This window comes from Sphaerodactylus townsendi, linkage group LG03 (assembly GCF_021028975.2).
Source record: "Sphaerodactylus townsendi isolate TG3544 linkage group LG03, MPM_Stown_v2.3, whole genome shotgun sequence".
NCBI classification, from domain to species: Eukaryota; Metazoa; Chordata; class Lepidosauria; order Squamata; family Sphaerodactylidae; genus Sphaerodactylus; species Sphaerodactylus townsendi.
The window spans coordinates 94,359,068-94,384,552 of NC_059427.1; the positions used below are offsets into that span (position 1 = coordinate 94,359,068).

The 25,485-nt window shown below is 41.2% G+C and overlaps 1 protein-coding gene across 5 annotated transcripts in view; it reads right to left on the minus strand.

Moving 5' to 3' along the window:
• PPP2R2B (protein phosphatase 2 regulatory subunit Bbeta) overlaps positions 1–25,485 on the minus strand; it is a 312,161-nt gene that overhangs the window by 89,249 nt on the left and 197,427 nt on the right. For all 5 annotated transcript variants that reach the window (XM_048487689.1, XM_048487688.1, XM_048487687.1 and 2 more), the window contains 2 exons: positions 8,859–8,956; positions 6,024–6,189 (listed from right to left, as the gene is read on the minus strand). In XM_048487689.1, coding sequence (XP_048343646.1) covers positions 6,024–6,189; positions 8,859–8,956 — 264 coding nt within the window. The remainder of the gene's footprint in view (positions 1–6,023; positions 6,190–8,858; positions 8,957–25,485) is intronic.

Sequence of the window (25,485 nt, forward strand, 5' to 3'; positions counted from 1 at the left end):
ACTTATAAAAGCAGCTCTCTAAAGCCAGGGATGGCAGACTCCCTTGCCCTGCCTGCGCTGTCCCCCCCCCACCTGGCTTGGCTCCCAGCCAGCAGCAGGCAGTCGCTTCTGCCCTCCCCTTCGGGCAGAGGCATAGGAGTCTGGTGCAAAATCTGAGTTTTGCACACACACACCCTGGGCGGCCGCTGTGATGATGGAATCCACCCCCAAACAGCATCACTTTTAATGCTGTTTAAACTAGGGAGCCCAGATTCTCCTTTTAAATCCACCTTAAAGGGAGAATCTGGGGTCCCCAAGTCAAAACAAAATCCCCCATCCTGAAACAGCATCACTTTCAATGTTTAAACTGGGGACCTCAGATTCTCCCTTTAAATCCACGCTGAAGGGGGTGGATTTAAAATGAGAATCTGGGGAAATTTGGGGGGTGCCTGCTATCAAGGGTGCAATTGTTAAGCTACCAGCACCAAACTTTCAAGGTATCTTTAGGAGACTCTCCTGATGATACCAAGTTTTGGTGAAGTTTGGTTGAGGGGGTCCAAAGTAATGGACCCTCAAAGGTGTAGCCCCCATCTTCTATTAGCTCCCATTGTAAACAATGGAGGATAGGGGCACCCCTTTGGGAGTCCATAACTTTGGACCCCTCTGAATCAAACGTCACCAAACCTGGGTGGTATCATCAGGAGAATCTCCCAAAAAATCCCTGAAATTTTGGTGCTGCTAGTCTAAAAGCTGTGCTCCCTACAGGCCAAAAACTAAAAAACCCTTTAAAATACCAAAAAACAAATGGGGGTGGAGCTTCGGACATGTAATGGGGAGGGTTTGAACCCGGGAACCCCCCTTACCTACATCCATCCCTGCCATTTAGCAAAAAAACCCCCAAACCTAACTTGCATGATTCTTCAGTTTACCTAACATATCTCCAAAAGTTTTAACCAGTTTTTAAATGGTGACCTGCCAAACTGCCTACAAACATCTGTTGGCTGTAATCTAGACTCTAAAATTGAGCAATCCAGATATTGTATATATCAAGCTGAATGAATTTTACTGTAGTCCAGAATAAGGAACTACTTAAGACAAGCAAACTAACATACACAATATCCCATAAGAGAGATTCAAAGTTACATGAGAGCTAACTGCTTTAGCTAAGCTTGGATTTCAACAGATTATATTGCAAGAGCTAGAGGTAGGAAGGGGCGACCCAGAAAGAAGACCAATCATGTCCATAATTTACTCAAAAGTCATTCAACTCCCTCCTCACAGTGACAGGAATAAAAGCTGACATTTTATCAGTGACAGTGAATCCATTCTAAATTCCACAATTGCCAGCTTGCCTGGCAGGTGGATATTTCCATTGGCTTCATCATTTTGCTGTCATCCCATTTATCGTGTGCCATGAAATCCTTTAGGTAAAAGAGCCTCAGGAACATGTGGCTTTTATTCTGAATAATGGTGTTTTCTTTTCCTCCTCCTTGTGGGTATTCTATTAGCAGTTTGTCATTGCTTTCACCAGCCTTTAAAGACAATCTTATTCATCTTCATCCCCCCCCGCCCCCACACACACACTTTATGTGGATTCCAGTCAACTTTCGTTAATCTTCTTTGCATTAGCTTGTTTTGATGTAAGGGCCTTTCCCCATATTACACTGGTGTTTGGAATAATGTAAGAGAATTTGGAGAGATGGAATGTGGAGAGGGGAATTTGTATCACTGTATGGATTTTTTTCTAGCATATCAAAACACCATCCTGAATAAAAAGATAGAATTCCTGTTAATCAAAAAACTATTTAAAAAACTCAATTAACAGAACATTAGACTAGATAATTAATCTTCATTGCATTTCAATGAGTCTTCCCCCTAAGTGAGTTTAATAAGTCTCAGAATTTTATTACAATGATCAATAGGGTAAATTCTGTAATACAAAGTAAGTTGACTATGAAAGATAATTAGACCTCTTTTTTTTCTTCCGTAGTAATTAAGTCACATCCATTTTACGGCATCATTCATCCTACTAACATCATTGGATCCCCCTGATATTTATCTGAACATAACATAAAGCATACGCTTAGCACAGCAAAAAAACGGAAACAAATTATGATGATGTCTGTCCTCCACCCATCATTTCCTACCATCATTCCTCTATCAAGTTCAATGTGTTTTTAAACTAGATTTGCAACACTGCATTATACATTTTAATATGATGTAAAAGTAGCAGCATATGAGAATCAATACGAATTTGGAGTGAGTATGTGACTTTCCTACATCTCAACTACCAAAGATATGCCTCTTCAATCATTGTAATACTACAACAGGTTGATTTTCTACTAACAAATGAGTAATAGCAATTTAGTTGATGGTTTTGCCTTCTCATGCTCAGGTTCTTGATTGATCAGCATTTGTTAGGACTGGAAAGAATTTTCTCCATGCTAACAGCCCAGAGAAGGCAATGGATCACCTGTCAGTAAGAGGAGGCAGTACTGAATAACACGAACCAATGATTTGACTCTGTATAAAACAGCTTTATATGTTCCTATATCATGGAGACAACCCTATTTGCATATTTCTCTTTCATTCCATAATGGAGCATGCAAATTTTTCGTTTGATTTTTAAATTTAAATAGATTATAGGTCCATCTGCTTTTGATCTCTTCTATTTTCTAACTTGAGCACATATGTTAAGGGACTTCCTTGCAAATCATCAATTTTTAACCATCACAAGGATACCCTTGATTAGTTTTTGGGTTGCCAGTTATCACAGGCTCTTCTGCCATTATCCAATACTTGTTGATGTCCAGGGCTTTCCTCTGGATGGGTTTAAAGCCCAGGGTAAGATATATAATATAGATGCCACCTTAGATAGGGGTGTCATCATTAGCTCCAGATTTTTCCCATGGTTTCAACTGCTAACACGGGATCACACCACAGCTTCTTATTTGTCCAACATCACCTTCCATAAGCTTAAAGAAACCTTTGCAGCTCTCAGATGTCAAACAATGACAACTGCCATGTCAGTGAGTTGTTATCAGCACACACCAGCTACCCAACAGGGTATACGTATGTATCTGTGGAGCCCTGGAATTGGAGGACCTTCCCCATTATGTTCTGCCAGTAAGCTTTACTCAATTCCCAGGGCCAAGCTTCTTGCAGACATTTTAGCTAGGTGAGCCCTGCATTCAGTGGTAGAGAAAATTATTGGTCTTTTGTCTGATGAGCATCATTATGTAATATATATGATGTCACTGTAAGCATCAGCAGTCAAGAAGATCCATGCTGAATTCCTAGCCCGAGGTTTAATGTGCTGCAATCGGTACCCTGTTTTTAATTTTGCTGAGTTATCTTTTATTACTATATTTATTACTGACTTGGCAGGGTTTTTTTTTTGTATTGTTATACAATAAATTTTACCTACCCACCCTTGCTTAGTTCAAATTAGGAATCTGATAAATTTGTCAGAGAACCTGTTCAGAAGATGGGCTTACTTTGTTCAACACTCATGATTGGACTGTGAGTCAATCAGTGATATGATTGGATTGCACTGATCGACTCAGAACAGCCTCTGAACAAGTTGGCAGCTGTCTGCTTATCAGAAGCCTACATGCAGATGATGTGAGGGGATCATTTTGGTTATATTCGGATCCACCACAGATCAGAACACTGATCAATGGGACATACTAAAGCTACAAAAAGGACAGGAGAAAGAGTCAATTGCTTTCCTCTCCTCTAATCTGGGCAGGGACAAATGAAGTGCATTTGAGTTCCCACTGCAACAGGGAAAGGAGGAAGAGCTCGTTCATCTCTGCAGTTGAAAAAAACAGAGTGGAGAAGGAAGGTGGGAAGAGAAATTAGCTCAGTGTCTGATCACCCTCACCCATAAATTAGCTGCATAACAGTAAATGTGGGAGCCAACAAAGATTTCTGACTGATCAGCTGGGAGTCAGCTCTTGATCCCACCACATTAAATTTTTTTTGGGGGGGGGGGAAGGGAAGGTTTGGAAACAGAGCAAGATTTTCCCAGCAGGAAGTCAGAATCTGAATCTCAGCTGATCCTTTATCATCTAGGAGTCAACTTCTAATGGTTGCAAGTAGTCTGTTCCTTTAAATAGTCACAAACAGGCTGGCAATTAAATGGCTGCTTGATTACTACTGATGAATGGAAAGTGAGACAAATGGACAGCTATTCAAGTACCTCTAGATCAAATGCAGTGCTAAAATTGTGGTTTGGAGTTATATGGGAATCCTTGGGGAGTGTTCCACCACTTTAGCAAACATACAATTCAGAATAATTCCTGCTTGGGGGTGGGGGGGTGGGGGGGCGGTACTTCTGCTAATTAAAAAAAATCTTAATGGTCCCACACAAGAGGTGCACAATAGCTTCGAAAAAATAAGGAAAAATTGAAAATTCTTTGCTATAACTGGCCTTAAATCTGGCCCATTTCAACCCCAATAGTCCTGATTTTGCAGCTTATTTGAATTTTGCCATGTACAATTTCTTTTATATATCAGGAAAGCTTTTTTTAAAAGCATTCAGTTTAAACTTTAAATTTAAACTTAAATGTCTTCTCTCTTCTTAGATCAGATACTGAATTTGTTTCTGACATGACAGATGTCAATACTTTCAAAGTATGAATAAGCGTTGTATAGGATTACTGCAAAATCATGTACCATTTTATACCTGTCAAAAATGCTATGGAATGATATTCTTTGGGGTGAAGTTTCTTTAGCACGCTAATCATCACTGACAATAACATCTGTTTTCAACCTACATGCTTGAATAAAAATAAGACCAGATTCCAAAAAGCACACCATTGAGAAAAAGAAAAACAGATACAAAAAGATGTCTTCATTTTTTTCTTTTTTTCCCATTTGACAGTCTAGGCTATTTATAAAAAGAAAAATGTTAAGAACTGTTCCTGGACAAAGTTTAGCTATTCATTTATCTCTGCTTCTGAATGTCCATGTCCTCAGATATTTATATTTATACCACAGGATCCGTTGCTGCCCTCTATATTTAGATAAACCTTAAAAGCGCAGAAATGAGAACACTAAAGGTTGTGAGGAAAATGCTCATTAAACATTCTCTCACAGTATTACTTTCCAACTTACAGGACTATTGCTACTTTAAGGGAATACTCTTCATTACAATCAGTCCAGATATATAGGTCAGAAACTTTTATGGTAACCCAACAGCCACCATGGAGCCAGCAGAGTAGTGTAGTGGTTAAGAGAGGCAGATTCTACACTGGAGAAGCAGGTTTGATTCCTCACTCCTCCACACAAAGCCTGTTGGGTCAGTCACAGTTCTCTTAAAACTCTCTCAGCCTCACTTAACCTCACAAGTGCCTGTTGGGGGAAGAGGTAGGTAATATGATTGCAAGCTGCTTTGAGACTCCTTGAGGTAAAGAAAAATGGAGTATAAATAACTACAAAAGTGTTGAAGGATGTTTTTGGGGAGAGAAAGTAAGATTTTGACAATGTAAAAGTTGGTGGAAGGTTTCAGGCAGGAGAGCACTGGAGTAGCAAAGGTATACTGGAGCTTGAAGAAATGTCAGAGCTACCTTCAGCCTCCACCTCTTCTAGATCATTCTACCTCTAAAGCCGGAACTATATTCTTTAATAGGTCCACTTCACCCTTTAAGCTACCCCAAATTTTGCTATTTTAAACCATGAATTTCTTTGTTCCAAAAATGGAAGGTAGTAATGTGAATCTGAGGATCAAAAAATGCACAGTGTGAACATGGATTAAATTTTACCACATAATATAAAAGAAGGGCTGCCATGCAATTTTTTCCTTATGATCTTAAATTATTCTCTGAAATAACCAGTTGTACATAAGATGTGGTATCAAGGGGCTATCAACATTTTAAAATTTATTTCAGCTCTTGCTGCTGTCTACACACACACACTCTCTCTCTCTCTCTCTCACATGTCCTGAAAAGGGATTACAACTGTAAAATTACTTCCAGCAACTATAGCATTAAGGATATTGGCTGGAAATCAAAGAATTACCTGTTATTATCACAACATACCATTTGTGGAGAGAAGGAAGTAGGCTGCATTTTGCTGGGGGAGCCATCGTATTTTATTGATCTTCTCCTCTATCTCTAAGCTCTTCAGGTAATCGAACTCAGGTTCATGGCTCTGGAATGTGCTGTAAACATTATATTCTCCCCTGCGATGGGGCTGATTTTTGCTCTGTGGGAGTGGGAAAGAAACAATAAAAAGATTCTTTAAAGAGCCAGTGCAAGCAAATGTTCAATTGATTCTTTTGTTCTCAGAAGATTGTTAAAAGACGAGGAAGTGTCTGATTAAGGTGACACATAACAGTTTAGATATCAAAGCAGACACAAGAGATCTTTCCTGCACAATGCATCCTCCTCGTGTGTCAGTTTCTCTGCATGCTGGTGATAGGAAGCAGAAACAGCACCTTTGTTTCGTTTTGTTTCAAGAATGAATGAAGGCCTCCCTATTGTTCATCTCCAAGCAAATTGGCAGGACTAGATAATGCCTCAAATCAAGGGACACATTTTGCTTGCCACGCATATCGAATTAGCTCTCCACAGACTAATAAAAAATGAACAGGTTTTGCCTGCAGACTTACCCATGTTTAGCATAAGTAAAATAATGAATGCATGCCTGGATGGAAGCCCTATTATACAACTCAAAGCTGCCTTAGTCCGGGAATGTAGTGAGCACAGCAGTGAAGCACTTCTGAGTATCAGTATCAAGAATAGGGGACAGCTTGGTGTAGTGGTTAGTGTTGGGACTAGGAAGATCCAGGTTCAAGTCTGCACTCAGCCATGAAACAGATTGAGGCACTTTGCACTCTTAGCTGACCTAATCTAACTCACAGGGCTGCTGTGAAAATGAAGACAGATAACCATGAATGTCTGTCTGAGCTCCTTGAAGAAAGGGCATGATAAAAATGTAAAGGATGGGTGAATAAGGGTAAATTCACACATGCAAGTGGACTGCTTATTTTCTCTATATACTCCTCAATGTAAAGGAGTTCATACCTATACCTCAGTATACCTCAACTTGGCTGCAGGTAGTTACTGTCTGCAGTGTTTAGTAACTACTTCCATAATGAGATACTTTTTCTAGCTGTGGGATGTATTAGGTATGGCATGATTCATAAGATTTATCTATGACACACAGATGCATACTTTTATTATTATTTTTATTATTTACTCAATTTAATAGACCACTCTTCCCTTCCGGCCACCTATATGATACATGCATTCAGGGTTGCTACTTGTTGCTGCTTGAACAACTGGCATTTCTTATTCCACATTGTTAACAGTGTTTGTTGTAAGATTTTGAGCAACATATTACTCTTGTGAAAAAGTAATGTGATGGTCCAACAATTGCTGCAATCTTTGATGTCTTCTTTTTTGCGAGACAGTGTGGTGAAGTGGTTAACAGCAGGTGGATTCTAATCTAATCTCTCGCCTCCCACCCTTTCCAATGTTGGCCCGGGGGGAGGCAAGGGAAGGCAGTGGCTTGGCCCATTTGCTGCCGCCCAGCCATCAAAGGTGCCGGGCTTCTTTCACCAGATGGCTGCCAGAGGAGCCCGGCTTTGGAGCGGGACATGCACCTGGGGGCCAACTGTGCGGCCCAGGGGAGCCTTTCTCCGGCATTGAGAGAGAGAAGGAGGGGCTTTTAGCATCTCAGAGCAGCCGGCTGCTCTGGGGCTCTGAAAGCCCCCTCACACCCCCTGCCCTGGGAAAGGGAAGGACGGGGCTTTGGTGCCTCAGAGAAGCCAATCACTTTTAGCAACTAGTTCACCCGAACTGGTCCAAACCGACTGAATCCCACTGCTGGCTCTTTCCCACTGTACCTAAAGTATTCATGGGTTCTGATCCATAACCTAAGCATAAAGATGTCTGTACCAATAGTTCCCTTTCCCTTAATAGGTTAATTACATGGCAGCATCTTCATAAACAGGCCCTAATTCATAATAAAAGCTTACAAGTGATGGGAGAGGCCTCATAAGCACATACACTATGCATTCAAAAGAGCAACTCAGTTCTTAAAGCTCTATTAATATGAGATGTCTTTGCCTGTTACCTGCAAGCTTAACAAAGGGGTAAAGATGTGAGCCACTATACAGTGGTGGGATTCAAAAATTTTAATAACAGGTTCTGATGGTGGTGGGATTCAAACAGTGGCGCCACCGCACACACACGCACCTCCAGTCCCTATTGGGCAGGGAGGTTGCTTTAGTAACCCCTTCTCGGCACTCAGAAAAAATTAGTAACCACTTCTAGAGAAGTGGTGAGAACTGGTTGGATCCCACCTCTGCCGCTATACAACCAAAGGCAAAACCATTCCCTCATTATGGTGTGATATGTAAATGCTTTGCATAGATTCATTTTTTAGCCACCCACTGGTGCTCAGAGCCCTACAACTAATGAAACTATGAAATACAATGAAACTATGGTCAAAGGGCATACATTCAGCTCACAAAACTGCAATATGTAAACCAGGGCAAAGCCAAGCCAGTCAAAAAGCCCTACTGATGGTTTAAAAAGCAGCTAAACCAAACAAACAAACCATGATGTGGTAGAGCAAATAAGTCGGTTGGGTCTCTTTGAATTTATGATGTTTCAGCAGTATTTGGTTTACATTAGATTCTCAGCCTGCAATGACTGTTAAAGGAAGCAAAAGAATGCAGAAAACACGACATTTGCAGGGTGCTTTATGAGACAGAAACTGCCCTATTGATGTTAATGGCCTTTTTTGCAATTTTTAGTTTCCTAGAAGAGAAGCAGGGCGAAGAATGACATGCAAAGATTAGGAAGCAGCAGGAAGCTTCTTTTAAAAGGATAAAAATGGGCATTTTTGCATTCACCAGCACTTACCTCCTGCTCACGCTGAAATATTACAACGCGACCCCCCTTGTCCCCTGTCGCTAGTAATTCTCCTGTGTGGTTGAATTCTACTGTAGAGATAATGTCAGCTGAAAAGAAAAAGACAAAGGCAATTTAAGTTAACTGCAGATTGGTGTTGCACAGGCATCTAAGGGACTCATTGCCTATATGGTTACAGGAATAGCTACTGTCAGGGCTTTGCCTCCTCAGTGAAATTTCTAAGAAGCACTTACATCTTCGATTGTACTTGAATACTATTAAGTGAATTCAGCAAGGAAATTGGCAAGTTTTAAAACTCCGTATACAACAACAGTTGAATTGTGTGATTCCCTTTTTGATATTGGAGGATTAATGTTGGCCAAGAGTCTAATAGGACGGTGTTAGGAAGAAGTCCATGACTTTTCAGAGACAGCACACTTTACTAGTGCCGGCCAATTCAGGGGTTCACTATTCATGAGAAGGAGTTTGGATAGATTTGCTGTGAATAAATAGTCTGTTCTTCACTTTTGTAAAATAAAATATTGGGAGGTATGTGTTCTAGTGCTGGAAAGAGAGTGTGGGAAGTACTGAATAATACCATATTTTAAAAAAAGAGGAAAGAAACATGGAGTGATAGGCCACTGTAGCAAATGAAACAAGTAGACTGCAGGATCACTGAGGGAGGGCGCTTTTTCCAAAGCTATTTATAGAGATGGAATGTTCAGTCTAGGAAGATCCAGTAAATGCTCAGTCCAGTAAATACCTGGGCTTTTCTAGAAAAAGTCTTGCCTCAGACTTTGTGAACTAGGGAATTAGATTAATTGCTGTGCTAGTTCTCACTGCTCCTCATTTAAATCACCAGGAAGCCTCTTCCCATAAATACAGTCTTAGCCTGTATTAACACCCTCTACTGACACTGCGTTCCACCAGCACTTGCCTTTACTCTAATAGTCTCTCTTTTGAAAATCACGTTGAAAACCATACATTTCAATCATGTTGAAAACCATACATAACCATACACAGCAAATACATGGACAAGCAACCCTTCAGTAAAACATATGTTAATACCAACAATACGATGTTCATTCCAAAAGTGAGCAAAGATACTTTTTCAACAAAGTTCACAGTTTCTTTCCCTTCATGCACTATCCATTAATTTTACCATGCTCACTATGTATTACATTCTTCTACCACCCCCAACATTTGGGAATTTATACATTGTCCAATACACATAAACACAACCAAAATTCTTGTGTGACTGTCATCACTTTTAGTACCATCTGTTGTCTAGACAGATTCTTTATACAGCAAAACAGGACTACTGCATCAATGTTAAAATTAAATCAAATGCAGCAGCCAATCTTAACTAAAATTATTTGGGATACAACAAATTGGGTAGGTTTGTGATTATTATTATTATTATTATTATTATTATTATTATTATTATTATGAACTATAAACCATTTTATTTGGGTTTTTTCTGGAGAAATTGTATAATAATGCTAGTGATAATAATGACTATTAAATACAATAAAAGCCAGCATTTCCTGTATCACATACATTCTTAATGTAGGATATAAATAATGTAATTCAAGAACATTACTTCTAGTGATTCTTCTCGATAACTGTAGCTTTCAACATATCAAATATTTAGAATTATCCCAGTTCCAAAGAAGTCTTAGGACATGATTTCTTATTTGTTAATATTACATCCTGCACTCTGTAGGTGTGTCTTATATATTATTCAAACTCCCTTTATTTAGTTTTCATTGCATGATTCAAGTTTGTGTTAAAGATATCATTATTGCCCCACATGTTAAGAGTGCTACATCTTAGCAAATTAGTTAAATATAGAATTTGAAAACTGGAACTATCAATCATATCTGATTCTAAACATCACTATTTCTCTCATTGCACCATTCCATTGAGAAATGCTCAACTCCCACTTGTGATTTTTTAACAATGTTTAATTATTTAACGTACAATGAAACACTGCAGTAAAGCATGTTTAGGAAATATTGTAGAAAAGATGGGGAAAACACACAATACACTATGATGCTTTGAAAAAAGCAGGAAAAAAAATCCTGGAAGCACTAGTCTGTATTGGGAAGCTGTTAAGTGACCCAGGTTTCTAGCACACATTCTGAAAATTCAGATTAAATTTGATAGATACAATATTTTTTCCTTTTTCTTGTAAATCACAAAACATTTTTCAAAGATAGATTAGTATTATAATGCCAAGATTGCAACTCTTATTTTGTCCATCTTCCAAATCTGTTCTTTTGTTGCAGTACCTGGAAGCTTCATAAAATTTAATAATATTAAATTATTCTAAAGGAAAATACAGTGAAATACAGATTGGCGAAAATAGACTGGTCCTTGAACAAGAATACTTAATTTATGAACACTATGCTTCAAAAAGGTTGGAGTGAGAAGTGTTTACACTGAATCAAGGTAGGCAGGTAACCTGCTGATGAGTGAATTTATCAGGGTTATTCTTAGAAAAAAATGGCAGAGGTTAATTTCATTGCAATTACTCTCCTTGTCTTCAGCAATTGCATTTCAGCACAGCTTTCACTGAATGCAAAAGATTGCTGGGGAGAAAAAAATATGGCTTCCAACAAAGCAGAATTGCTGAGTAAAGACTTATTTTTAAAAATGAAAGCTTCACATGTTTTCAAGCTTTCGGCATTCATTTCCATTGTGTGCGAGACTGAGTTTAATGGTACTATAATTTGTCTTCATTCTCTGATTAACAAATGCTTTCTAGATTTCCACATAAGCTTTTGCTACTGCTGTTACAAAGTATGTAAAAATTTTGACTATAGGTACTTATGCATAATACAAGGACAAAGTTGAATATACACTGGAGCATTGTCCTGAACATATCCTAATTTTTAACTCAACAACAGGGGTGACATTTTAGAGGACAGCCAACACAAAGAAGTTTAGTTCCCTTCCAACCCCCTCTATATTAGAGGTCCTTGCAGAAGACCAGCTTATGGCAAGCAGGCCTTAATGAATCATCATTTATGCTATGTTTACCCTTTTTTTGCCTTTTTCAATCTGTGGCAGGCCTGTGGCCTGACAAGGCCCAATTGCCAGCTTGCTGTGCCTAGTATTGCACTGCATAGCTGAATTCAGAAAAAAAAGTAGAGTAAATAGGCAGAGTGCCTGGATGAGACAGCTTCCCCAGGCAGGTGCCTGACCCCTTCCTCATTTTGTTCTCAGAGAACAGACTGTATAAAATCCTTGTACTACCACCCACCTTGACCCTTCAGACTCTGTTGATAGGACTGGAGCAGGGACACCTTAACACATACACTCCAAATAATTTTAATCTCTGCCAGGAGTCTCCAGAGAGACTCTGCATTTTTGCTGTATTTTGTAGCCATCAGCTTATGGGTAACGCCTAAGTAATCCGTTGTAAACATCTTGCACACACACCCATAATATCTGCCTGAACACTGTCTTTGAACCTGACAGCAGAGTCTGGCTGGCCCACTTACCCCCACATTTCAGATCATTTGTGATCACGCCTCAGTAGAATCTATATCTTTGGCTAGTTCACTGGTTCTATTAACTACAGTCAATGAATAAGGTATCTTAAACAGAAACTTAGCAGACAGCAACACCTAACCAACTTTTACAAATGGGGCCTTTTTATGATACAGAACTTTGCTAAAATAAGCATGCCACCTGATAACATTTCATCTGGCCACGGGAATTTGATTTCAGTGACTTTCCAGCTTGATGCTCACATTTCATTCTATTTGCTCAATATCCATTTTCTCCATGGGTTCATTGTGATCAGATGGGTGTTTTCATAGCACCAGGAAAAGCTGACATTGCTTTTACAGGGTAATTTCCAATTTACATAATCTTAGCATACTGTTTGCCAACCACTGAAGAACAGAAACATATCACATACATAGTTACATTGCACTGAAGAAGAGACAAGATAAATTACGTGCATGTTTAATGAGCCACAATTTAAAGGCGCAAAACCTTGTGCTTAAAAGAACTGTGACTGTTTGGCATGTGTTGATAACAACACAATACAAGCACAGCAAGTGGAGGGGAAACAATTTGGGGTTGCAACAAGTAGCAGTAGACTGCAAAGGCCTTGCCTGACTTCCAAACTGCCCACCCACCTGAGGCCCCTTCCGCACACGCAAAATAATGCATTTTCAAACCACTTTCACAACTGTTTGAAAGTGGATTTTGCCATTACGCACAGCTTCAAAGAGCACTGAAAGCAGTTTGAAAGTGCATTATTTTGCATGTGCGGAATGAGCCAGAGTTTCTCTGGCCAAGTAGGAACTAGGAACTGCTATCTGGGGGTTGTTGCAGAAGCAACCAGATGTCACAAGAGGGACAGTGCCTCCCATTTTTCTCATGATGTGCTTTGCCTCACCTTTAGTCCACAGTGCAAACTGTTTGAGAAAGGAGCAGGCAAATAAAGAGCAGGAAAATTACTTCATCTCCTGCGCAGTGTTAAACTGTTCTCCCTGGCCACCAGTGGAGGAGGGGAGGGCTGACAGATCTGCAAACTGCTAGATATTTGGGGAGGGAGCCTGGGGACAACAAGGACCTCAGTGACAAGTACAATGCCACAGAATCTACCTTCCAACGTATCCATTTTCTCCTGAAAAACTGATCTCTGTAGTTTGGAGACCAACTATAATTCTGGGAGATCCCCAGGTCCCACCTGAAGGCTGGAATCCCTACACTCTACTATTTTCAAGTAGTCAAGGCAATTCTCAGAGTTAAAAATTACAAGAAGAAGAAGAAGAAGAAGAAGAAGAAGAGGAGGAGGAGGAGGAGGAGTTTGGATTTATATCCCCCCTTTCTCTCCTGCAGGAGACTCAAAGGGGCTTACAATCTCCTTGCCCTTCCCCCCCTCACAACAAACACCCTGTGAGGTGGGTGGGGCTGAGAGAGCTCAGAAGAGCTGTGACTAGCCCAAGGTCACCCAGCTGGCATGTGTGGGAGTGCACAGGCTAATCTGAATTCCCCAGATAAGCCTCCACAGCTCAGGCGGCAGAGCTGGGAATCAAACCCGGTTCCTCCAGATTAGATACATGAGCTCTTAACCTCCTACGCCACTGCTTCTCCCAAAAGCTATTGGTTCAATGGGAAAATATTTTATTAGACTTGATGACCCCTATGCATTTTCCCTATGCTTCATCTGGGGGATCTGTACAATAATGTTGCCAGAAAGTTCCCACATAGATAAGCTTAATTAAATTACTACACATATCCTCTTGATGAACTACAGACAAAAAACATAGGGGGTGTCAAGTCTAATAAAATGTTTTTCCCCACTGCACCAAACACTTCTTTTGCCTTTTCCAATTCTGGGATATAAGTGAGCCAGAAATGCGCCAATTCTAGGATATAAATGAGTCCTCTTTGCTCCTTTTGCACATGAAGCCAAAATTGAAAATTTCTTGGTCTAGGATGTCTTTGATCAAAGTATTTTTTCAGTGATGACCATAATTGGACGCATCAACAAATTGGGTTTGTTTCTTGTTCACAGACTGGGATTTTAAACTAGTCTTCAATCTCAGAAAATGAAATGGGCAAGCCTGAGAATTTCAGACTCGTTCAAATCACAACATGTTATCCCAAAGAAATTAAAGGAGATTGGCTTCTTAAATGATTACATAGTACTGTGTTATGTTGCCACTTGGTAAGTGGAAATCTGTCTTTACCCCGGTATGGCCTCCAATTAACCTAGGTTACTCTCATTTTCTCTTTCAGTGAGCATTTCATGACATCCTTTGTGGTCCACTCTCCATGGATCCACGCATTCATTATGCACGGAGCTTACTTCCCACTTACTCTTCCCTCTCCATATCTGCTGGGTCACAAAACTCCAAATGACACCAGGTAGGTAAGCTACCCCTACTAATATTTGCACAATTCCCCCATAATTTCCCTGTCACAACTAGACATACTTGCTATGCGATAAATGCTTTCTGAAGTTTGCCTTAACTAATTCATAGCATTTGCTGTAGTAAGTATATTTAGGATTAATATATTTAGGATGAATATCACTGTAAGCAAGGCTGAGACAATACTTGATATGCCAATGAAAGCCACTGTAAGGCTTGCCATGATTGTTCTGGACCAGTTTTGTTGGCATCAGACTCATCCCATTGGCTGTGAAATAAGCCCATTTGTCCTGTGAAACTCAAGGAAGCCTTTGTCTGAATCATGGCCTGGAGGAAATAAGATGCAGCCTCTGCATAGCAACCCTGCTGGTCTCCCATCCAAATACTGACCAGGGTTGACCCTGCCTAGCTTCTGAGATCTGACAAAATCAAGCTAGCTTGGGCCATCCAGGTCAGGGCTTATAACCAACATTTAATTAAAAGCTTTGGTAAATAAAATATTCTTATGGCACTGTTAAAGGTTTCACATGAACACACAAAAGGTGCCTCATACTGAGTCACGCCACTGATCCTATCAAAGCCAGTATCATTTACTGTGACTGGAAACAGTGCCATAAAACAAAGGCCTTTCGTGACATCGATTACATACTTCTTTTACTGGGGTTGCTGGGGACTGAACCTGGCACTTCTGCATGCAAAACAGATGTTCAACTATGAGAGAGTGATCCCCGGGAGATCAACCCCTCCCAAGGAAAACACGCAAGCTAAGGAGGAGAGGTGCAAATTGTAAAGAATAAAATGTTTAGTATTTTACTTATTTTGAAAGCAAGTTGTAAAATTTATGACCAAACAGAAATGTTTGTGTACTAAGATTACAACAGACCCTCTGATGACTCTGTGATGACACTCCCCACGTTCTAAAAACATCCTTTAGAGAAATGTTCTGTATATTGTAAGCATGGGTTAAATACTCCTTATTAGCATGGTAAATCTTCCCAAAGCATTTAAAGCCCTACTAGACATATTTTCTCCACACCTGAAACTTTTCCATGCCCCCCTTCACTTCCCAACTAATCCATATGCTTCCTATGGACTTCCTTCCCCTCCCTTCTGCCCTTTTCACAGTCGACCTAGGTGTAGTGATGGCTGTGACTTGATGCTATACAACTTGCCTAGCCAGCAACAGCCTCAACATTTGTGCAATTTAGGTACCAGGAGGAAGGAAGAAAGGAGGAAAAGCTGAGAGGCAATGTGGTATAGTGGTTATAGTGTCAGAGTATGATCTAGAATTATCCAAGTTCCAATTCCCACACTGCCATGGAAGCTGCTGATTGACTTTGACCCAGTCATTTTTTCTCAGTGTGACCTACCTCACAGGGTTGTTGTGAGGATAAAATGGAGAAGGGGAAAATGCTTCTCTATGCATAAATGTACATTAATAATATATAAAACTGAGAAGTGGGGGGGGGGGGTCAGATGAAAGAAAGGTTTCTTTGTTTATAAGTATTAACATCCCACCTCATGCCACTGTCATTAGGCGGCTTATACATGTTAAAAAAAAATTTAAAACCACAAAAACACACACAAACATTAAAAAACAACAATAAAAGTAGCATTAAAATAATCCCAACCCCCCCACCCTCCCAGACCAGCAGCAGTAGAGAGGGTTTCCAGGGGGCTAACCTTGGCTAAAAAGAAGGTATTCACCATGCACTGAAAACCATAAGCGGTAAGTACATGGAGAATCTCTGACAGGAGTCTGTTCCAGAACCTGGGGGCAATCATAGTGAAAGCCCTCCTGCATCTCACAAACCAGAGTGCCTCCCCTGTGATTTCAGTACCAGGGCAGGTACATACAGGCAAAGGTGCTACTTCAGGTAGGCAGGGCCCAAGCCATTTAGGGCTCTGTACATCAATATCAACACCTTGAATTGGGCCCGACAGCGTATTGGGAGCCAATGCAGTTCCTTAAGGATGGCATGATGTGCATCCAGCCAGATGTACTGGCTAACAGTCTATCTGCTACATGTTGCACCAACTCCAGCTTCCAGACCATCTTCAAGGGCAGCCCCATGTACAGCACATTACAATAATCCAATCAACACGTTACTGTGCAGGTAACACTGTGGGCAGGTCCCCTTTGTCAAAAATAGGCGGAGTTGGTAAACCAGACAGAGCTGCTGGAAGGCCCTCGTGGTCACTGCCCTCACCTGAACCTCAAAGGATAGAATGAATCTAGGAACACCCCCAGATCTTGCCCCCTGTCCTTCTGGGGCAATACAATTCCTTCCAAAACTAGGTGCCCCACAATCTTATGGACTTGGGAGCCTGGAATATAGAGAACCCCCATCTTGTCTGGACTCAGCCTCAGTCTGTTGGTCCTTATCCAGCCCAAAACTGCACATGGAGCACCTCTTCTGACTGTGATAAAATGGAGAGATAGAGCTGGTGACACTGAATATTGATGATACTTGACTCCAAATCTCCTGATGACCACACCGAGTAGCTTCATGTAAATGTCGAATAGCATAGGGGACAGCACTACCAGGGAGCTCCCAGGATTGCAATGATGAGCCCTCTCTTCTGAAACGAACCCTGAAAGTAGGAGAACCACTGTAACACAGTGCCACCCAACCCCATTCCCAGAGTCAGTCCAGCAAAATACCATGGTCTATTATATCAAAAGCTGCTGAGAGATCAAGGAGAATCAATAGGGCAGTATCCCCCGTCTCTCTCCCAATGAAGTTCATCCATCAGGGTAACCAAGGCTGTTTCTGTGCCATGACCACACCTGAAACCAAATTGACATGGGTCCAAAAAATCCGTTTCTTCCAAGTAAGCCTGACAAATAATTAAGCCTCAAAAACTGAAAGCGATCCAATAAAACTGGACACAGCAAATGACTCATTTCCTACTCACCTAGGAAATGGTGAGTTCATGCTGGGACAGCGACTCGAAGAAAGCCCAAGCAGTCTTCCCCTGTTTTTGAGTTTATTTATTTATTTCTCATATGTAATATACCGCCCCATCCCCGAAGGGCTCTGGGCAGTGTACAAGTCAATAAAACACAGTCAGTTAAAATTTCCAGCTAAAAACATAGATTAAGCAAACAAACTCCAACGTTTGGAAAAATGTCTATTTTTCTCTGAGAGTATCTGTGAATAATTAAAATGCACACAGCTACCACCAAGGCTTTGCTGTTACTCAGGTTAACTTGGGACACTCTTGAGCATTCAAGTTTGATCCTGCTTGTTGCCTGCTACTTCAAACCCACCTTCATTTAAAAGCCAACACAGCACAATATTAATTTGAATTCATATTCGTTTATATCTTCATGATCTATAATTCATGACTTTTCTTTGCAAAACTCCAGCAGCACTTTCATGGCAACCAAAGAAAGAAATTTTCATCCTCCCCGACCCCTCCTTCTACTTGCTTTCCTACACATTCAATGCCTGGAGTGCACAGAATTCAAGGAAAACAGTTTCCATGGTGATCTTTCTTCTCCAAGTGGCAGATGATACCAGCCAGCAATTCTCTCCTTTCTGGAGTGCATTAATGTACTTTATCGCTTTCATGCTAAATATATTAGAGATTGGATTTGATTCCCTCAGCAGAAATACATTTTTATCAGAAAAAATGGAAAACAAAAAGTAGAACTAAGTATGAAGACACCCCCCCCCCCCCGTCCAATAAATACTAAAGGTGATTCACTCACAAAATGTCCTAGGACAGAAATATGGGTAGCATTGCTAGCTCCAAGTTGGGAAATCCCTGGAGATTTGGGATGGGGCCGAGCCTTACGGATGGTAGTGGGAGAGGCCTTGGCATTGTGTAATACCATACAACTATTTTCTCCAGGGGAAGTGGTCTTGGTCATCTTGAGATCCGTGGTAATTCTGGGAGATCTCTAGCCTCCACCTGAAGGTTGGCAATGCTACTATTATGAATATGAGACCCTACTTAGGCTGCCTGGAGAATGCACGGTGGTGAAAATGCCCTATGTTTTTCCTCTCAGCTACAAGAAGAGCTAAGATGAAATGAAGGAGTATTTGGGAGCATATCTGCAGCCTTGTCAACAGTTCTGTGGATGGAATGTTGGAAGTGGTGGGATTCTCCTCCTGTAACATCTACTTACACTATCCACCCCAATCTCTTACCATTTAGGTAATGGAGGCTAAGATTACCCAGAATTATTCAGGCAGCAGAGGAAGGGGTACCAGGGGGTGGGTTGTGTGCCACACACCAAGTACACGGTTTTGGGTCATGTAGGGGGCATAAAATTCCCCCTCCCCCTCCTCCAGGCCCCTCCCCCACCCCCTTGTGGGCCACCTTACTCCCCTTCCCTTACTTACCTTAGTTCCTTTCCTTTTCTTAGAACTTTTTCAGGCTGAAAAAAATGCCTGTTCACAGTACAGGCTAAAAACAGCCTGAGGAACTACAGTTCCCAGGAGACCTTGGGGCTCACAAGGTTTCCTGGGAAGTATAGTTCCTATCAGGCTGTTTTGAAGCCTGAACTGTGAATAGGCCTTTTTTTCAGCCTGAAAAAGTTCTAAGAAAAGGAAAGGAACTAAGGTAAGTGTGGGAAGAAGGGAAGAGGGGAAGAGGGGCGTCGGGGGGGGGGGGCGCGGAAAATATAGACTGCACACCGGGCGCAGTTTAGCCCAGCTACACCTCTGTCAGGCAGTATTAGTAGCTTCATGTGTTAATACAAAAATAGTAAGTCAGCCAGCTGGATACCATCCCGGATACTTGGTCAGGTGAAATGGCTGAAATAAAGTTGGCTGAAACTGAGGTGGTGACCCCTGCACCAGCACCACTTCCACCAGCACCATGCAAAATGGCACGGATGCTGGCGCAAAGGAACTTATCTAGACAGTGAGGCAAATCCAGAAGTTTGCCCTTACATCATCACTTCTGCACTGCTGGTGCCTGCACTGGCATGGAGGGGGTGTTCCCAGGTGTGAAGCCAACTTTAGTCAGCTTCCAGTGCAGTTTCAGCTCAGGAATGACCCCTTTTTGCAGCACAGTCTTACACCACCAAAAGGAGTGGCCTAAATCATTTCTGGCGATGGGCTTCCCTTTTCTCCTGGAGCCCACACCATCAATTGCCTCTTTAGAGGAGTGCTACAGTGCCACCCCTGGTTGCCGCCCTATCCCCCCCATCCCCGGATTGAGCTGTAAAGTACACAAAACCTAGAATCCAGGGATACAAAACAAAAGAGATTGTGAAAGGACACTTCCCCCAAGGTAAAGTGTTGGATTTGTATTCTGTAAATGCTAAAAGGTTAACATAAAACAACCTTGTCAAAGATTGAACAACCAGGATTTGGAAAAATACACTTATTCCAAATTCCAGCATCAAATTCCAGCATCCAAAATAAAGCGGGGGATTCCATATTTCAATGGAGCTAGCCAGAAGAACAACAGATTCTGGCTACAGAGATTCACAGATGCACATAAATAACTGATAGAAAGTTCCACTAGCTGATGAAAAAGGAAAACTCAGATTAAAATAGGGGAATCTGTATCCTATGTCAGGAAGGCACATGATCGGAGTATATAGCGAGTGTATAGTGGTTCACTCCTTTACATTTACCCGATCTCCCCGATTTAATTAGATTACACTACTTGTTGGACAACCCTGATTTTTCTCTCTGTATGATAGTGGCAGACTTTCTTCTGGAAATTACTAAATGCTAGTAGATTTCCTTCGTCCTAACATGTATATCTTGTATTGTATATGCTTTTTAATCTGTTTTTATTATTGTTGTACTGCTGACTATGCCAATAAAGGCTTGCTTCTGCTTCTGGGAGTATATAGTGGAAGAGGAGAAGGTGAGGCCAACCAAATAACAGAGAGAATGACAAATATAAATCAAGTCTCAACAGAAACAAAAATCGTTACAAGTAATCTGCTTACCTCATCATATAATGACATGTAGGCTTTTGGATCTGGGGATAGGGGATCCATGTATTGTACTTTTTTCTCACCATGTTGTTAATCAACACTTGTTCAACTGTATACTTTTACTCTCAGCACTCAGAAAGTAAGGGAGGGGGAAGAAGTAGGGAAAGAGAGGGGGTCATCATCTGGTCAAGGCCCACCCACCCTGTTCAAATAAAGCAAGTTCCACATTCCATTTGTGCCCAGTTCTAGGTATATATAAATGAATTAAATCAAAGGAGGAACTTCTTGACAGTCAGGGCTGTTTGACAGTGGAATACACTTCCTTGGAGTGTAGGGGAGTCTCCTTCTTTGGAGATTCTTAAACAGAGGCTGGATGGCCATCTGCAGAGGCGAAGCAAGGGCAAACTGCACCTGGGGCGTGTGCGTGCCCTGCACCCCTGCCGCGGTGCCACCCATCCTTGGAACGCCCCCACCACGCCCTCCTCATGATCTGGCCACGCCCCCGCTGTGGCTCCGCCCAGGGCATTGCATCCCCTATCCCGTGGGCGCTACGCCACTGGCCATCTGTCAGGGATGCTTTAATTGTCTGTTTTTGAATGGCAGGGGGTTGGACTTGTTGGCTCTTGTTGTCTCTTCCAACTGTATATTCTAAATAGTAATCATGGCTGCTTCTATTTGTTTTTGTCCTGTTTTTTAGTGCTACTTTTGATCAGCTTTAAATTTTGATATGATCTGAATTTTTTGTTTTTTTAAATAAATTATGTTTCATTGTACATTTTAAATTGATATTATGTATAGGCATAGAGAAACACTTTCATTTCTTTGAATAGCCTGCATGCAAACCAACCTGGATGAGCTCCACAGCCAAGTTACTTAAAGAGAAAAAGAAAAGCCTTGAGTAGTCTATGCATCAATGAATCCAAAAAGGCTCTCATAACAGGCTACTAGCCCATGGGGTGAGGGTGGGTGGGAGCGGAGTCTGATTCAGGTTACATTATGGGCAGGATAAACAAAGGGGGAAGGCACTTTGAATAGTGAGCAGCTGGGGGCAGACCCTTGATAGTTGACAGGAAAAGTATAGCTGGGGGGCGGGGAAACTTCCTCCCACACCTATATAAACTCTGGCCCCAACAGGGCTGCTGCATCTTTCCCACTCATAGGTGCTGCCTTCTATGCTGCCTTTATACAGCATGAGAGAAAATGGCACCAATTAGAACTCGGGTGTGCAAGTCACAAAAAACATGTGAATGGCCACATTACCTGTTGAGAAGGGAAAATACCTGCTCTCCAATTCTTTCTCACAAACTGGCCTTTAATCCAAAACTATTGGCCAGATGGCAACTTTGTCTTGTAAAAAGAGATTACTAGACAGAATCTCTAAGTATAGCTTCAGAGGTTGTGTAGAAATAAAGGGAAAAGAATAAATAAGCAATTTATCCCTCTTGTCCCCATTCTTCAGAATGATGTCTGGGCAGTGGAGAGGGAATTTGTGGATCTGTCTCTAGGGAAATGAGAAATTCTTTTGCATCTGGAGTTTGCACATCTCATCATGGGGAAGAATCATGCAGGATGGTATTAAATAAGAAGGGCAAGTCACTTGTCATCCCTATTTCCTCAGCTCCCTGTCCAGCACAGTTTCATAACATCTGAAGATCAGTGGCTGAAGCTTTAAGATCATGATAGATGATTTTGAAAAACAGTGCTGGAAAATGACTTTCAGCCCATGTTCAGCTGTGAAAGTTTCCATCTTTTTTATTATTGCGCATTGTGAGCAAGGATTCCAAATGTGCAGCAAATAATAAGTTTGGAAAATATCATAAAAAAGCTACGCCAAACTGGGCTGCCAAGTGTTGAAGGATTTAGATGGCTGAAATCCCAAGATAGAAGTTGTCAAATCCAGTTTAATGCTGATAAATGTGGGATAATAACTCACTGCAAATAGCCAGCCCCCCTCCCAACTAAGCTCACCAAACAAAAAAAAGGCATTGAAAGATTTATGGAAGGAACAGGGAAACTACACACTGACCAGGCTGAGTTATTGTAGAATAATCTCCAACGTTCCCAGCCTGCTGTGTGTCTTTAATGAAGGCATCCAATAAGATGCTGCATGGTTCCAGAGATTGCAGAAGAGACTCTAAATTGAAGAAAGTCTTTTGTGGTATTACAGGGGATAAAATAAACACATGGCGATAAAGGGAAAATTACAGGGATTAAAGGGGAGAGAACAGGACTGACAGAACAGGCTGATGGACACATAGCCACAATTAACATATTCTTTGGATGAACCTTGATTCCCTGATTATTAACTTAGAACCTGAAGGTGAATATGGAATTCCCAAATGAGCAGACAGATCAAAAGACATAACTGAGTCCTTGAAGTTTCTGTCTGAACAATGTATGGGTTAAATGCTAGAATAAACAGCTCTGAATTACAGTAAAAGACACTCAATCAAAACATACTGGTCTGTGCTAACTTAAAAATGTTAGGCCTTTTAATACCTAATTAATACCTAATTAAAATATCCAATTAAAATTAATGGTGGGCCACTGCGAGTAGCAGAGTGCTGGACTAGATGGACTCTGGTCTGATCCAGCAGGTTCTTTCTTAATTATGCATAAAGATTTGTACTCATTGTCTCTAACTTTTCCAACAAAATCTTTTAAAATAAAACCTGTTACATCAGAAATAGGGAACAAAGCATTTGAAAATATTTGCCCAACTGTGGAGGGATCATGGAAGTAACAATTTCAGAGTTTTACCAATCCAAACATTTGATCCAAGGTTTCTGTAAGATGGTTTCATTGGCCAGGCCTGGCTCTGAACTACAGAATCAATTATCAGACTTCTATATGTGGTCACAACCCTTAGGATCATATTTAGAGAGAAGCTGTAGGATCGTCTGTCCATCCCATTTGGTTCTCAAATGAGATTCCACACACAGCTGACAGCAGAGGCTATTTTAAAAAAAGGAAGAACAATCTGCTAGGAGAGCGATGGGAACATTTTTAAAAGAAGTACAGGCATACTCCTGCTTGTGGCAAAGCTGCAATGGGGCGGGCGGGCACCATTGGCGTCGAATGGGAGAGGAAAATCGCCCCCAGACTCCCCTCCCCAGGGGTGGGGCATGGGTGGGGGGTGGGGCATGCATGGGCAGGTCGTGCCCTGGGCGCAGTTCCCTATCCCTCCGTCCCTGCTCCTGCCCGCTTCCCTTTTGTGCCCCAGTGCCCTCCTACACAACTTTGATTTTCTATTGGCTCACCTCTCCTCCCCATAACCATGCCCTCTTGTGCCCTGAGTGCCCTCCTGTGTAGCTTCATTATTCCAGCCACTACTGTGACTTGCTATCTCTTCACCTCACTAGCCAACCCAGTTACCCTAGATGTCAATTAACAAGGTTTTCCAGACAACAAAGTGTCCACTGTATGAAACATCCAATGCACTGTCCATATATGTTGATGCAATCACTATCAAGAATAGTCTGCATAAAAGAAAAGGAGACTGACAAAAAGGACTAGCAGCCATTGACCAGAGGTTGAATGCATCACAAAGGACAGCCCAAACACAGCAATTCACTAGCCATCATCAATGCCAAGAGTGAAGACCAGAAGATACAACAGGTAATGACTCAAAGGCCTAAGCCCCGACTTAGAAAAGTTTGCAACCATGTCAGGTGAGGCAAAATAGAAATACATGGATTGTTGTGGGAAAGGGGAAAAAAGGATAGTCATGCTGGAACCAGAAGAAGTCAATGTTCTTTCTCCTTTGTCGCCTTGCATGTCTCACTACAAAAAAGATTCTTGGGTAACGTAGCAGCAGACTCTGGCAAACATAATCTTTCCACATCTGTATTTACATCTTTTTAATACTTCTGAAGAAAAGGAACAGCTCCTCTTCAGCATGAAACTGTTAGCATTTTAGTAAATTAAAGCTTCCACAATGTTAAGAAGGGCCTCTTCATACAAAATTCGTAAGCCAAACTGTCTTAAAAGGAAACAAGTTCAATTCCTATCAGCATTATGGATGGTTCAGATTTAAGGAGTAGACTGACATTTTTCAAGTGGGTGCCATTCTGTTCTCTTATTTTTGACTCTCACTACTTGCAATTAAGTCAAAGAAGTTACACTCTGACATTTAATTTTATCTGTTAGTTTTTTATGCAAACTGGGAGGGAAAGCTTTACAAGAATGAGTTTCTGCGTGGCCATCGCAGCTGGCCCTTCAAGACTTACCAGTCAGACTGATTAATTGCTATAAAGCTCTTATTCTTATTAAAATTCCTCCTTGCAGATTACTTCAGGTCAGCAAAAGCAAAGATTTGACAACATTTCTGTAACACAATTGGAACTGTCTGGGCTTCAACAAGTTTCTGAGGACATTAGTGACATAAAAGTAGAAGAGAAAGGTTTTTATATATTTTTTATTTATGCACATTTCACTAGCTAATCTCAAAGATCCTAACAGTGGGGTAGGATTGGGTCATTTACCGTTAATCTGTCACATTTCTACTGGCAGAGAAAAGGACAATTGCTCCTGACTCCTACTACAGACCCCACATTTTTCCTACACATTACTTTGGGCAGGGGGAGGGTCCACTGACCCATAGGAACACAATTTCAGGGGACCCTAAGAATACAGTGAAAGAGGCAGGAAGAAAAATTGTCTTGCTTGAGTGCAACTCTGCTCATGCCACTCAGGAAACAAGACTACTCAGATGGAATAGCAAAGTTTGCAGATATCTGAACAAACTCAGATCTGCTAACTCCCCTTGCATACTATGAAATGGTAAGTTATTTCCTAGCATGGGAAAATCATAATTTCAGATGAGGAG